Source organism: Triturus cristatus, chromosome 6, assembly GCF_964204655.1.
Source record: "Triturus cristatus chromosome 6, aTriCri1.1, whole genome shotgun sequence".
Lineage (NCBI taxonomy): Eukaryota > Metazoa > Chordata > Amphibia > Caudata > Salamandridae > Triturus > Triturus cristatus.
The window spans coordinates 452,383,136-452,399,182 of record NC_140589.1 but is presented as its reverse complement, the minus strand read 5'-3'; the positions used below and the strand labels follow the sequence as shown (position 1 = coordinate 452,399,182).

General features: G+C 46.8%; 1 protein-coding gene across 1 annotated transcript in view; it reads right to left on the bottom strand.

The window, feature by feature from the left end:
• The window catches only part of ZNF451 (zinc finger protein 451), a 641,645-nt gene that overhangs the window by 164,266 nt on the left and 461,332 nt on the right, over window positions 1–16,047 (bottom strand). Inside the window, exon 11 of the mRNA XM_085610887.1 lies at window positions 5,141–5,271. Coding sequence (XP_085467013.1) covers window positions 5,141–5,271 — 131 coding nt within the window. The remainder of the gene's footprint in view (window positions 1–5,140; window positions 5,272–16,047) is intronic.

The window sequence follows — 16,047 nt, the reverse complement described above, 5'->3', positions numbered from 1 at the left end:
CAGTCCAACTTAACAGTCTCCTGGACTTACTTGAACACAGAATGGGTTTATCAGGAGCTGTCCTTAAGTGTTTCGTCTCTTACCTAGACAACCAAACTCAAAGAATCAAGATTAACCAATCACTGTCCACGACAGTCCCCCTGTGAGTTCCTCCTTATCACCTACCCTCTTCAAACCATTCATGGAACCCTTAACCGAAAATCAGCAACTCTCCAATGTTCATTACCACATGTATGTGGATGATACCCAACTATACCTAAAAATATCATCGCCGGATGAGATCGGTCTACTCAGCAAAACACTGCAAATAACCCACAACTGGCTGACAAAAAACTACCTCAAACTCAATGCACTTAAAACCGACTTTCTCTTAATTTCCCCATCACATAGACATGGCGACATAGAAAACTGGATGAAACACAGCCTTCAACTGCACCCCACACATCATAAATTCCACAAAATCTCTGGGAATAACACTCAACAAGAATCTCACCATGCAGGAACACATCAGCACAGCCACCAGAAGGGCAAACTTTCATATGAACATTCTTACAACACTAAAACCCTTTCTCAACGACGACTATCTAAAAACAGCTGTACAAGCTCTAGTGAAACCCAGAATAAACTATGGGACTACAACCCTTAGTGGAGCCAGGCTGGATCTTGGCAAACCACAAACAGTCTCACTCAATACGGCTTCAAAACAGATCACGGCTACAAATTGCCTGTATGACACACAAAGCCCTGCATGTCAACACACCAAAGTAACTAGCCAATAAACTGGAATTATCAGGAGGTAGCAGAACTTTGAGAAGCACCAACAACATGCTATTGAAACCACATACATTTCAGAAAACTAAAACCTACAAGTGCACCTTCTCAGGCCTAGCACCTAGGATCTGGAACGTCCTGCCCCTGTCAATTAGAATGAACCCTTCAATCTCCTCATTCAAAAAAGAAGTCAAACTACTTCTAATGAACAAAACTCTCCACTGATCCCAGTTCTAGAGCGAGTTGGGTACCATCTACACTCAGCTCACCTACCAGGATCTGTGATGAATGAACGCAAAGCGAGAATGACTAAAGCACTCCTGAATTCCTCCAGAGCTACAACGTTTACTGTCAACATTTACATTCTCCTGTAAGCTACTCATATCTATGTTCCTAGTTCACACCTCTCTTTTTGTTGTAACAGTTGAAAAATGCTCCGATACCCTCACTGGGTCTAGTTCGAGCTATTTAAACTTTATAAATAAATAAAACAAACAAGTGTTGGGTTATTGAAACTGGATAAGCGGAGAAAGGAAGTGAGATAATCCTAGAGTTGGAAAGAAAAGCAAGAGTTGGTGAACAAAAGTAATTGTTTTTCACGGGGTTGAGCTTCAAGCCCAAAAAAGAAATCCACTCCTTGTAGCAAAATGTCCAGATGACAGTATATGGTACTGTTATACATAGATCTTTAAGCCAACCAACGTATCCCACACAGGCTCCATGTAGAAATAAAATAACATTGGAGTAAACGCTAACCCCCTTGGACATTCCTTTCACAGGTGAAGGGTGTTGGACCCAGAAGTACCCACCAAAATTAGCTGATTATGACCGGAAAAAGTAGAATAGAAAAAATCAATTATGTACAGCATGAGAGGGATTACAGAAACATGTACTCCCAGGCAATCAGGAATATTTTTATGTTCTCTTCTAATAAGAATGGCTCATCAACTAGGCCTTCATATTCCTGTGAATCAACACTGCCACTGGAAAGCTATATCCTTTTGTCACTCTCCCACCCCGTTTCTTATCCTCATTACTGGCACAGAATGAATACAGTAGTAGGGTCTGAAAAAAATAACCCTACTAAGGGAGACTGCATCCTGATTCTCAAGATTTAAAAAAGGCTACACAATTCAGCAGCTGACTTTACCATGCAGCATGTGAAATGACGAGGGCACATCCCTATGAGGAGGTTAATCTTTGACAACTTACCTCGAGAGAGTTCATTCTCCCTCCAAGGCCTGTGGGTTCTCCCTAGAAAGGTAGCATAACAGTGGAGCCATGAAGATCAGGGATTAGAGTCTTGCTGCACTGCTTCTACTCCTTATGAGGCACTGAAGTATTGGAGGGATTACTGACACCAGTATTCAAGGTATTTTTCTTTTGAAGTAGTTTGGTCAGAGAACCTCCAGTCAGCAAAAGGCATTTTTGCAGCAAGGTGCAAGGATGAATGACTTTCTATAGGTCACGGGGCACTTTAGATCAAGTGAACAAAAGCTAACTAGCTTTAATATTCCTAAGAAAGCTGTTTGTAGCCAGTAATACAGCCACTTACGTGAGTGGATGGAGTTGTAACGTCTTTTCCTGTCTCAGATCCCCTCTCAACAAAAGATCCAGCAACAGCCTATGAATACCTTTCTCTGAGCTATGTATGATCTAAACCGTTGTTTGCAACAGGATTCTAACTTTCCTCTACCTTTCACTGTTTTTATGCAGCCACTGGTGAGGGCCGCAAAGTGGAATTCCAGACATGCATTGAAATTTCATTGAGATTCATATGAATCAGAACAAAGGAGAGGACTAATGAAGGCTACCAAAACACACTTGATTCCGTCTCCAGCTACCCCAGAACCACCAAAGGGGGAATTCTTATTCTACCCTCACACACATCATTTTGCTGCAGCAACCCAATCAACTGAGTAGATTCCAACTCAAACAAAATAAAGGAGGAGAGGATGTGGCCTAATGGCTAGGGCCGTCAACCTCAAATCTAGGGAACCAGGTTCGAGTCTCGGGAAGTCACAACATCCTGTGATTCTGGGAAAATCACGTAATCTCCCTGTGCCTAACAAAAAATGAATGAGCCCTTGAGTAACTCAACTGGTGCTCGTCTAAAGCGCTCCCATACCAGATACCTTCGGGTCAAGTTCACACTATATGAAACTCCCAAAATAAAAATAAAATACAAAATAAAACAATGCTTTTTAAGCAGAAATCCACATCCATACCAGGTATTCTCTGAAAAGCCTACACTTGTTTCCAGTCAAGGCTCATGGCACTTTTTCAAGTACTCCTGCATCGTGCAAAAAACACAAGCCCATAAAGGTCCTGCATATTTTCAGTGTGGGTCAACAGATAGGTGCCTACTGGGCAACTATGATCAACATATGACATTGCCTCATGATTCACGTATCCACAAATGTGATTGAGCATGACAATGAATATTCATCCTGTGCGCATCACAGGGAGATGACAGACATTGCCACAAACACCCAAGAGCCAGTCTCTTTCTTTTGTCATCTGATTATAATGAACCTAGTAAACTCAATAGTTCCTCCCCCCTCCGGCTCTACCAAGTGCCTTGCGTCAATGTTACACATTCTGAAGTAACATTATCAGCAAACTCATAAGAAACTGTCAGGATGTCGAAGGCTCACCGGACCGGAAGTGGAGCAATACGCGCTTGGACGCTGGAAAACCACCTGAAGAACGCAGCGGTCTAGTGGTGCTGGGGAGATGTGACGTCAGAACGTCATCACAGGCGGACGAGGATAAGGGCGGAGACTCAAACCCTGAAGATGTTGGCAGCGTGAGCGTCAGGAACAACAGAGGAGAAGAAGAAGAGAAACCGAAGAGAGGAGAGCGTGACGAGTTGGGAGAGCAGCCCAGCAGAGGTGACGACGGAAGTCTGGAGACCCCTGGAACAGCTTACACCGTGGACAAGCCCGGCGGCCAAGAGAAGAGAGAGGAAGCCCCGGGTCCCAACGCCACGGCCCTGATCACGGGTCGTGGCCCAAGGCAAGTAGCATTGAAGGGGTTGTTCTGGTGGGGGTGGTGGGGTGGCACGGGGAGCTAGAACACCTGTGGTTCTTCACGCAATTCCCCGTCACGATACCTTTCCCCGGTATTTTCCCATTCCCTTTCCCCTACACAACGCTTGGTGGTGGTAGCACGGAAACCCAGAGCAGGAGGCTGTGAGCTAATCACGGTATTTGTTCTCCCTTTTCCTTTAATTTGGAGCACCCGGGAGGAAGCAAGACCCACGGAACTTCTGAGCAAGAGCCTTGAGGACAACCCAGAGAAGGGAGAAGACGATCCCCAGCTATTCTTTAGCCATTGTGTTTATTTTGTTTGACCAAGTCCATTTTCTTTTTGATTTTGGAAGATTTGTTCAGTCTATGGGACTGTTAAAACAAAATACCTACAAACGACGTCCCCATAATAAAAGAAAGACCTTGAAAACCCTATACTGTGTGTGTCCCGTATTCCCTTACACCCGTCGGGCTGTCGAGCCGCCTACAGAAATGTACAATAAATACATACACATTCTTGCAGATACTTCAGTCCTTTTATACTCTATCAAAGCTTCTCATTAAATCACCAATTTTCACCTACATCATCTCGCATCATATGCCTATCCATCGGAATGTAAATATGTCACTTTTAAACATTGTTGCCACCAGCAAACATAACTGCTTTGGTATATCTAGATTATAATTAGTTCAGCAGCATTGTCCTAGTAAGAAACCCATTAAGAGGCCGTGGCAGTGTGAGCTTGTCTCCGATACCTATATGGGGCAACTTAGGAATCGGAATTTGAGTCATAAAATCGCAATATTTAGAAATTACATGAAAACTGATGTAATCAATTATATAAACCCTGCAGAAGAGTAATTGTCCCTCCAAACACTCATTGACCAGCTATACAGTTGGATTTAAACTAATGTATTTGAAGAAATAGGAATAAAGACAGCTGTGAATTACTGTGAGATAAAGAATAAAACAAGGATTATAATTGACTTTGTTCCTCCTTTGATGGATTTGGATTATTGACATACCAGTGGTGCTGGTATGGAGGTGAAGGTGCCGGGCTTCACATATCTAACAACTAGATCTTTTTGATTTTCGGTTCCTAATCATCATTTAACTGTAACTCCGATTAGCACTTCTGCTAGTCTGGAAAACTGGATACTCGTTATAAACATATTTAACTGCCTATAATTAATGCAAGGTAACATATGCTTTTAAGTTTTTTAAATCAAGCATATAGAAACATTTATGTATAACCAGGCATGAACTTGATCATCGGTATCATGCCGAAATGTTTAAAGTCAATACCACATTTAACTTCCAATGCAACGTTACTTACATGCATACAGATTGCAAAATCCGCAGCGTCTTTGCGATTACTGCAGCGTGGATGTAAGAAGAAACTTCCAATGTTTTCGAGATGATTGAAGACTGGGCACTTTTCTGGGGGTCTCCAATTGGTTTTACCACCTGCATGGATATAAGGAAAGTCTGGCAAATAAGTGTATTAGCCTATTGCTAGATAAAAAACAAAAAAAGACAAAATTCCTGCATAAAATGTAAACATAAATCTTATATTCTCACATACTACATTTTAAACCAAACACCACATGGTTGTACATCTATGTGTTGCAAGCATGTTATATCCAGAAGAGCTAAGCCAAGAATGGAGGGTCATGTGCTGGAAACAAGAATGAACTTGTGAGTTAGATATAGTCATTACTCAACAAGTAACAGGTGACTACAACATTTCTAACAACTACCACCTCTTACTCCCCAGTTATGCTGAAGCCAATGCTATATGAAAGATGTGTGCAGTGGTAACAGACCAAGGATGAAAGTCATTATGTATAAAAAGCCAGACAAAATCAGAGAGTGATTGCATTATTCTGACTATTCCCCATTCGGATCTGTTGGCAAGAAGATCATTTGCATGGCTTTGTAAAGCCTTGACACTCATATACAGACAGCCCTGTTCTTCTTTGACAGTCACGCAGTCCCACTGAAGGGGTTTCCTTTGTCAATACATTTTAAAGTCATTCAATGGGAATCCAATGTGTATTCTCTTTTGTGAGAGTAGTTTTGGTTCTCTGAAACCAGGCTGTGGGTTAACAGCGGTCAGGGTTTTCACTTGTATCCCTATATGAAGAATGACTGTCTGCTCTCCACTTGGAAATTTCTGTTTAATCCACACAACACTGGTCACTGGCCTTCATATGGATTGGATGTGGGCATGGTGGAGTCCTTTGGACTCCATGTGTGCCCTTCAAAATGGTGGCTGGCTTAGCGTAATGGGTGCCCAGGGTCCATGCTAAGCATGCGAACCTGCAGGTTTGCATTCAATTGCCTTCTTCCATAATTCAGTTGTTCCTGTGGGTGGGGGAGGTTGCCCTTTGCCGTACTCACAGTGCCTCCGCCAAAGTGTTTCTAGTCTCTCTCTCAATAATCAACATCCCAAAGCATGTGACAAGATGTCTGATGGGACTGGACAAACACACAAGTGCAAGAGAGAATCATGTACCATAACCCCATCATCCACCGTTCATGCAGGCCCCATGCCATTCCAGGAGCTGATGGGATCCTCAAATTTCAAAGGTGGAGACAATGTTACAGGTCAGGACTAGAAGCCGAGAATAGAACCTGGCTGGGTGCGACCTCTTCTCTGCAAGGACTATGTACTAGGCTGATCCTCAGACAAGTGTTGCTGGGACAATCCCTTGATGAGCGAGTATTCTATTGGCAAAGACGGTGGAATGTTTCTTTCAGAATTAGTACTCACCTGCCACCCAAGTTCAGATACCAGCAGATTAAGAGGACCTACCTGAACAGTTATGGTATTATGCCAGCTCCATGGCACAAGGTCACCCCCAGACAACTGTTCAGGAAGTCATCCATCATCTGCTGCAGCACATCACGATCAGGCCAAAGTAAGTAGTCATCGCCTTTGTTCTGTAAGGCGATAAGTATGCTTTGTCCATGTACTCTCTATAAAGCTGCTGGTAGCCTGTTTGTACATGCTGGTTGCCTCAAGAGGTCTTGAGGATTACATAAACCAAAAGTGAAGGGATCCCCCATTCCTCCACCATACCATGACATCCTCCTCTACCCCTTCCTCCCCCCAAACCCTTGCCACCCACACCCCTTCCTGTATCCCACCACAGGCCACGTAGGCATCCTATGCGGACTGTCACCACCACGCAACCAGACACATAGCGCACCAATACCCTCCTTAGGGAGGTAACCCCGCTCCGCCCCCTCTGCAGTATCCAGTTTCAGACCACAACAACACCCAGAACCATCTCCCTCATCACACCACACCCTACCCTACTGACCCCCTATTACCTGTCATTGATGTTCAAGATCTACAGTACTCCTTCAATCCATATCTGCCAAGGGGGGTGCCCACTCCACCTCTCTTCCTACTCCCCCCTCTGTCCCCCCCCCCCTCTGCTATTTCCACCTCAGTTCAGAGACCCTTACCACCTCGAGGCCCCCCTCCTACCCTTGCTCAGCGGAACCGCTACTAGCTGAGGCATCACCTCTACGGTCCACTGCCTTGAGTCAGAGTACTGCGTATTAATATGTTTGGTTTCTTGCAATGTTTATGATGCTGATATACTCAATAGTTTCCTTTTTATCACATTGGTATGCTCCCTCATACATAAGCTAGGATAAGTGACCTGGTGTGACTTAAAGTACCTGTAACAGCTAGTGTTCAAACTGGCATGCAGGCATTGCATTATCCAAGTGTATTCACACAGTGCATCACACATATACACACTCAAAAAGGAGAGTTAATACATGAATTCCGTGAGTTCGAGTCTGCCTGTGATTGACTCTACGCCCCTTCAGCCTGTAATTCACGGTCTTTTTCTGCTCTGTGTTTTTTCTTTTCTCTCTGTGCCCCATTAGTCTGTATTTCATTTCTTCTCTGTGCCCCTTCAGCTCTGTAATTCACTGGTTTTCCTTTTCTGCATTTTTCCCTGTACCCCGCTAGTCTGTAATTCACTGTTTCTATCGTTCGTGCATTTTTCCTCCCCGCCGCTGCTCCCCTGCGGCCGCGCCCCCCTCTCCATCCATTCGCTGCCCCGCTCCCAGCTGCTCCTCCCTCCCTCCCCGCCTCAAATGACGGCCGTGCGCCAGAGGCAAGCCCGTCTGCGCCCGTCCGCGCTAGGACCGCGCCCAGCGCCAGACCCCCTGGACCCCGCAACCACCACGACGCCAGCACTCAACTCCGGCCGAGACCACAGCTGCTTCCAGGTCGCCCCGAAACGCACCCACGGACCCTTCTCCTGCCGCACCTGCAGCTTCACCTGCGACAGATCCACCAAACCTCCAAAGGCAGGACCCAACCTCCTCCGCTGCATACTCCTGAACACCCGCTCCGCACGCAAACATGCCGTCGAGCTCTGCGATCTGCTCGACACCTCCGCCCCAGACATTGCCTTCCTGACTGAGACCTGGTGGAACAACTCCTCGATGCCCAACATCGCCATAGCTGTCCTGGACGGTTACAAGATCACCCGCAGGGACCGCTCCAACAGAATCGGAGGAAGAATAGCCATCGTCCACAAGTCCACCCTCAAGGTCTCCACCCACTCAGATGACACCCTCAGCACCGCCGAACACCTGCACTTCCGGATCCACACCGACCCCAACACCACCCTCAGAGGAACATTCGTCTACAGACCCCCCGGACTCCGGACACAGTTCAGCGACTCCATCGCCTGCACTTCCGGATCCACACCGACCCCAACACCACCCTCAGAGGAACATTCGTCTACAGACCCCCCGGACTCCGGACACAGTTCAGCGACTCCATCGCCGACCTCGCCAGCACCCATGCACTCGCCTCCACGGACTACATCCTCCTCGAGGACCTGAACTTCCACCTCGAGAACAACAACAACGCCAACTCCGCCACCCTGATCGACAATCTCGCCAACCTCGGCCTCCACACTCGTCAAAGCACCCACCCACGCTGCCGGCCACACGCTTGACCCCATCTTCTCCACAAGCACCCACGTTGCCTTCAGCCACACCACCGAACCTCACTGGACCGACCTCCGCTGCGTCCATTTCACCTCCAAGAAACCCACCACGCACCACCGCACCCAACAGCTGCCCCGCTGCTGCTGGAGCAGAGTCACCGAAGACCAGCTGACCATCACCCTCGCCCAGAACCCACCTATCGACCCAGACGCCGCCGCCCGCAACTTCAGTCAATGGATCAACGACTGCATCAACACCCTCGCCCCGCTCAAGAAACCCTCCAACAGCCGCACAAGCAAGAAAGCCACCTGGTTCACCGAAGAGCTCCAGACCTCCAAACGAGCATGCCGGAAACTAGAGAAGAAATGGCTCCTGGAACGAACACCAGACAGCCACGCAGCCCACAAGGACGCCACCCGCAGATACCACCACCTCATCAGATTAGCCAAGAGATCTTCCTTCAAAACCCGCCTGGACAACAACGCACACGACAGCAAAGAACTCTTCAGCATCGTGAAGGAACTCTCCAACCCTAGCGCCAACGCCAACGACATCCCGCCCTCACAATAACTGTGCGACTCGCTGGCCACCTTCTTCCACCGCAAGATCACAGACATCCACGACAGCTTCAACACCCCGACCACCCCGACAACGCCAGCTCCCACCCGCTCGACGAACACCACCCGCCCAACGAACCCCACCGCACCAACGGCCTGACCACCTGGTCCAACGTCAACGACGAAGAGACACGCAAGGTCATGAACTCCATCCACTCAGGAGCACCGTCAGACACCTGCCCACACCACGTATTCAACAAAGCAGACGCAGCCATCGCACCCCAACTTCGGAACGTCATCAACATCTCCTTCGAGACAGCTACTTTCCCGGAAGCACGCCGAGATCAAAGCCCTTCTCAAGAAGCCCAAGGCAGACCCCAAGGACCTCAAGAACTTCCGGCCCATCTCCCTGCTCCCGTTCCCGGCGAAGATCATCGAAAAAATCGCCAACATGCAACTGACCCGCCACCTCGAGGACAACGACATCCTAGACCCATCCCAGTCCGGATTCAGAAGAAACCACAGCACCGAGACAGCCATCATCGCCGCCACAGACGACATCAGGCGCCAACTAGACAACGGCGGAACATCGGCCCTGGACCTGTCAGCCGCCTTTGACACGGTCTGTCACAGCACACTAAAAACACGCCTCCAAGAAGCCGGAATCCAAGAGAAGGCCCTCGACTGGACCACATCCTTCCTCTCCGGCAGAACCCAGAGCGTCCGCCTCCCACCCTTCTGATCCGAAGCCACCGACATCATCTGCGGCGTACCCCAGGGCTCATCCCTCAGCCCGACGCTGTTCAACGTCTACATGCCCCCCTCGCACAAGTGGCCCGCCAGCACGAACTCAACATCATCTCCTACGCCGACGACACCCAGCTCATCCTCTCCCTCACCAAGGACCCGCGCACCGCCAAAACCAACCTCCACGAGGATATGAAGGCCGTCGCCGAATGGATGAGGAGCAGCCGACTAAAACTGAACTTGGACAAGACGGAGGTCCTCATCCTCGGACGGACCCCCTCAGCCTGGGACGACTCCTGGTGGCCGACCGTGCTGGGAACAGCACCGACACCCACAGACCACGCACGCAACCTGGGAATCATCCTCGACTCCTCCCTCTCCATGTCAAAGCAGGTCAACAACGTCTCCTCCACCTGCTACAACACCCTCCACAGGATCTACAAGTGGATCCCTACCGAAAAAAGAAGAACGGTGACACAGGCCCTCGTCAGGAGCAGGCTGGACTACGGCAACGCACTCTATGCAGGAATCCCGGCCAAACACCTGCGACGACTGCAACGCATCCAAAATGCCTCCGCCCGACTGATCCTCAACGTCCCTCGCCGCAACCACATCACCCCGCACCTGAGAGACCTTCACTGGCTCCCCATCGACAAGAGGATCACCTTCAAGCTCCTCACCAGCCTACCTTAACAACAGACTCAGCTTCTACACCCCCACCCGCCAGCTCCACTCCGCCAGCTTCGCCCTCACCGCGGTGCCCCGCATCCAACGAATGACCTTTGGAGGCAGATCCTTCTCTTTCCTCGCCGCCAAGACCTGCAACATACTCCCTACCCACCTTCGGCAGACCCAAGACCTGCTCACCTTCAGAAGGCTCCTCAAGACCTGGCTCTTCGAGCAGTAGCGGCATCCCCCTCTCCCCAGCGCCTTGAGACCCTCACGGGTAGGTAGTGCGCTCTACAAATAACTGATTGATTGATTGAATGTAAGCCATCAGACTCCTATTGTTTCCGGTGGGGGACATACGTAGCACCGGAATTATCCAAGTCTCATGGGAGCAAATGCGAGGACTAGCTGTGATCAAAGGTCACAAACTGTAAAAACATGTTCGAGATAGCCCTACTTTACTAGAAAAAAAGAATAAATATACCAACTAATGACCCAGGGATCCGGGGGATTACTTACTGCACCAATGCTCAGTGGGGACTTCCCAACCTAGCTTCGTAGACCACTTCTACCAAATGTGATGGTGGGAGAGCTTGAGCTAGTCCTAAGTAGTGCAATGTGTGCTCTGATGATGAGACACACCAGGAATTGTTCAAGAGAAATGAGTTCCAGCAGTCGTGGATAGTTGAGGCCATTTTACAACAGGTTTCACTGCTAAATATACTCATGTTTCTATCCCTATGTCCAGGTGCAGCATTAATTGCTACTGATAGATACAAAATTTTGCCTGATCCTTCCAATCTTGACCCGAAGACTAAATCATTAGCAGATATCCACGAAATGCACAGGAGACCGCCCTAAGGAGCAGGGATGCGGCAGCCATCTTGAACTTCTCAACAAACCTGTATAGGATTGTGTCGGGCTGGACCGCTGCTGTAACTATTCAACCGTGAAACGCGGGAACGTGGCTGCCATCTTGAAATTCTCAGAGGGGCATCTAAAACTTCCAGGCGAAATATCTTGAATTCAATTTTTTGAAGCATCATACTAGTAATTTAGAAGATTAAGTATACATTGCTGTAATCTAAAATAGATAGATATAGGCTAATAGGGGGGATGCTAACGTGTCCCCAGGAAAAAAATAAAATGAAATCAAGAACGTGTCCGATATGTCCCCTTAGCACGGTGTGTGCATACACTGTGAATCATTACCTATCACAATGTGATAATTTGAGCCTGAGGAGGATCATATAGTGACTCCTGACACTGAAACCCATATGTGTTTGTTCAACTAGGTGCATGGAATGTTGTTTAGACTGTGAATATGCGTGTCCAGCCTGTAAATCCACAATTTTTCTTTTTCTAGAAGTGAGTATCGGTTTGGTGCACGCTGTATGCGTTCGATAATATTCCAATGAAAATTATTGGCTGAGGGGGTTTTAATAATGTAATGTGTGGCCGTCTGGGTGGTTGCTTTTCTACATTGGAGATTACTCCTATGCTCACCGATTCTCAGCTTCAATTTTTCTCGTGGTCATGTTCACATATGTCTTGTTACACAGGCATGTAATCAGACACACTACATTCATGGTGTTGCGCTTAGTGTGTGCCTTCTGTAGCCACTTGCGTGTTAGTCTCAATTTCAATTCTGTGCTCTTCTATGGCAAACATTACACCCACCGTATGGGTGATATCCCATGAAAAGTGGGAGGTGCTACAGAGTTGTATTCGTGTTCCATAAAGTGACTGGAATTCTTTTAGCGTGTGTGTATTAAAGAATCATGTAAATTTCTGTTGCATTTGATCGCAAACTGAGGTTTAGCCAATTGTTGAGGAATAGTCCAGTTTCTGTTAATAATCTTTTTGACCTCATTTGTGGCCTGGCTATATATGGTCACACATACAAGTTGTTTAGTCTCATTTGTTGTTGTTGACATGCTTTAGGAGGGCTTCCCGTTGTTGCTTTTAGCATGTTTCTGTGACTTCTGGATGCCATGTTCTAGATATTTCTGTTCCCTATGTTTTCTACACAGGTCATCAGCTTGTAGTTTTAAATCTCTGGTCTTTGTACAGTCCCTGCGAAGTCTAAATAATTACCCATACAGCAAGATCTCCAGTAATGGACAAGGGTGTAAACTCTCGAATCTTAACAGGCTATTTCTGTCCGTTGCCTTGTGGTAGGTGGTAGTCATAAGGTACCCTTTCGCATAGATGTTGATGATAGCCAGAAAGTGAAGAGCTTTTCGCTCAATGGTATGTGTGAATTTTAAATAGCCCCTCTGATTAAGTCAACTCCACTTGAAAGTCACCACTGCTTCATACATACAACACTTCCAAAAATGGATGCACATCATCCAGGCCTGGATGTCTGGCACCTGCCAGAAGTTCAGCCTAACCAAGACAGAAGTCCTGCTTATTGCCAAAAACAATATACAGGATACAGTACAAACCTCGCTCAATGCCATTAACCTTGATGGCTTCGAAACCCCAACCTTCGAAAAATGCCTTCTTGGATACATCGTGGACACCAACTTCCCATTCAAGGAACAGAACAAAACAAAGACAGCCTGGTAAAGAAGGTCAAACAATTACTTCCAGAAAGCGATTTCGGAACGGTTGTTGAAGCCCTTATACCCTTCCATCTGGATGAAAGTAATCCCCTATTCCAGTGGTTCCCAAGCTTTCACTCCTGAGGACCCCATTGAGTCACTACTGGAAGCCGGGGACCCCCAAGAAATTTGTATGATTTAAATGTCAAACATTAAAACTGTAATTCGAAAAAATAAACATACGTGTGCACATCAAACAAAGACTAGACTTGAATTACTAATGATTTTAGTATTTTTATATTAAAAATATTTGCAAAAATCAAAAAATCTTAATGGGAAGGGCGGTGCTGCATCTTGTGACTAACTTATCATTGTTTGGTTTTATTTTGTTGCACGAGGCTCCTGCTCCTGCCAATGGCTGGACTGGAAACCCAAAGCAGCCCTGGCAAATGTCACACCAGTCCCTGTACAGTGCACACCAAGTGCAGTGGTGAGTGAGCCTGACCACTACAAAGGGGGCTTTGAGGGTCTCTCCCCAAAGGCAATTTGGGGGAAAATGTTGTATTTTACCACACATATGTAATTATATATTGAATTGTATTACCTTTTAAAGCATAGTAAATAATGACCTGACTATGCACTAGGATACAACAATCTTTTGGCAATCTTCAATGATTCCCTCACTCCCACCCTCTAACAGTGCCTCTCATCTCTCCATAGCCTCACTGTCCCATGTATTTAATTTATTTTATAGCACCTCTCATACCACTGTAGGGTGTCAGAGCATTTTACATCTCACACATACAGAGACAATGAATCATACATGTGCAAATCAGTGAATAGAAAATGTTACATAAGGCAAAGGGGACTACAAGGTATAGGATTCACATGTTATCCATACAGTGCTTGGTCTGGAGAAGCACAAACTCAGGATTCAGAACATAACACAGGGGTTAGCGTTGACTTTAATAATAAGGATTTCTTTCTACCCAAACAAGCCTTTTTAGCAGCATTGGGATATTGAAAGACCGGGAAAAAGCATAACTTACTAACTTGTATCATGCAGTTTGCATGCAGCTCTTTGATTGCAATTCATAGCTCCTGTGCTAGATTACGATTGGAACTTGTGAACTGCACAATAACAAAAGAATCTCTATGGCAAAAGCAGGAACCCTCTGAGCTATGCACAAAACAATATACTGCATTTTTTTTTAATGCATTGTAGACATTCTTCGCAGCAGGCATATTAACCATCTGCGCTTCCTTCGAGGAGTCAAAGCTGCCACTGAACAAAACCCCCATCTCTTTTCAGCAGGTACATTAATCACCGGAGTTATCTTGACACTTTTATTGCTGCCCAAAAACTGCTGATTATATAAGGAACTTTGCAGTGCTTATAAAACGGCTGCCTGCGGACCCCCTGGGAATGTGTCACGGACCCCTAGGGGTCCGTACCCCAGTTTGGGAACCACAGCCCTATTCCACCGCTTCGCAGACCTCACACTGGCACCCATTGAGGGTATACTGCAAGTTGCAGTACATCTCATCTAGGGCCTGAAGAAATATGATCACATCACCCCCATCCTGATGCAACTCCAAGGCTTCCCTTGCTGGCCTGCACAGCCAGCTGCCTAATTTACAAAGCTTCCCAACGATCAACCCTGCAGACAAGCTTGCCATCTCTGGTAAACCCTGGCACACCCGCAGCCAGGATACGATCAGATTGCAGACTAAGAAATGTAAAAAAGAAAAAACAAGACAACAGGCCTTTTTCCTCCTTTGCACTCAGGATCTGAAACAACATCCATGTACCCATAAGGGCTACCCCAATTTAGGAAAGAGCTGATGACTCATCTCTTAATAGAACATTACATTACAATGCATTAACCATCCAAAACCCAGCTTCTTTATCCTCTTACTCGTTAAACTTATGCTTGTCTTTGACCATGCATTTGTCACCTTCGAGTGGGACAGGTATGCCCAGACGTGGGTCCCGTGCTATCAATGTCACTGGAGTCAAGCTATCCTGGCTGATGAGGGGTGAAACCCCGAAACTGGTCCTAGGATGCTGCTTTCCAGTCCGGGGAGAACCTAGCCTGGCAGTTCGGGCTGGACTGTTCCTATTGGGCGCAGGGTCAAGACTGATTTGCATATGGCTGGGTTCAAACTGGAATGGCACGGGGAGCAAAGAAAACAATGAATTTTGGCCCAAATCTCTGTACTGGGGTGAATGTATGACATTGTTCTGCATTCTTTTCATCAATTGTTCTTTTTGCATTTGTCTTTGACCATGTACAACACTCCGCTGTTTTCTGGCTGGGTTTGTGCTACAGAAATACCATATACATACATACAAGGAAAGAGTGGTGAAAGAAAACGTTTGAGCACTAGAGAGCAAGAGACTAGAGCTAGAAAAGAGAAAGGTAAACAATGATCTGAAAGTTAATGAGTTGGCGTTTGAGGCAGCTAAATTAGTTTCCAAGAAATCTAGTGGCTCCCAAAACGCCTAACTAAAATATCCAGCCACGACGAAAGCTGGTAAGGGCATGGTACAAACGTCGTGATATATTAGCGCATGAGGATACTGTCACATTCTTATGTTAGGGCCAGCAGGTGGCTCCAAGGCCAAAGCTTTGCCTCTATTGAGTCAACTCTCCGCTTCAGGGAGTGAAACCACTACAGAGTGAGAGTGACCAACTGGATTATGACGACATGAAAGAGGCACTAATGAG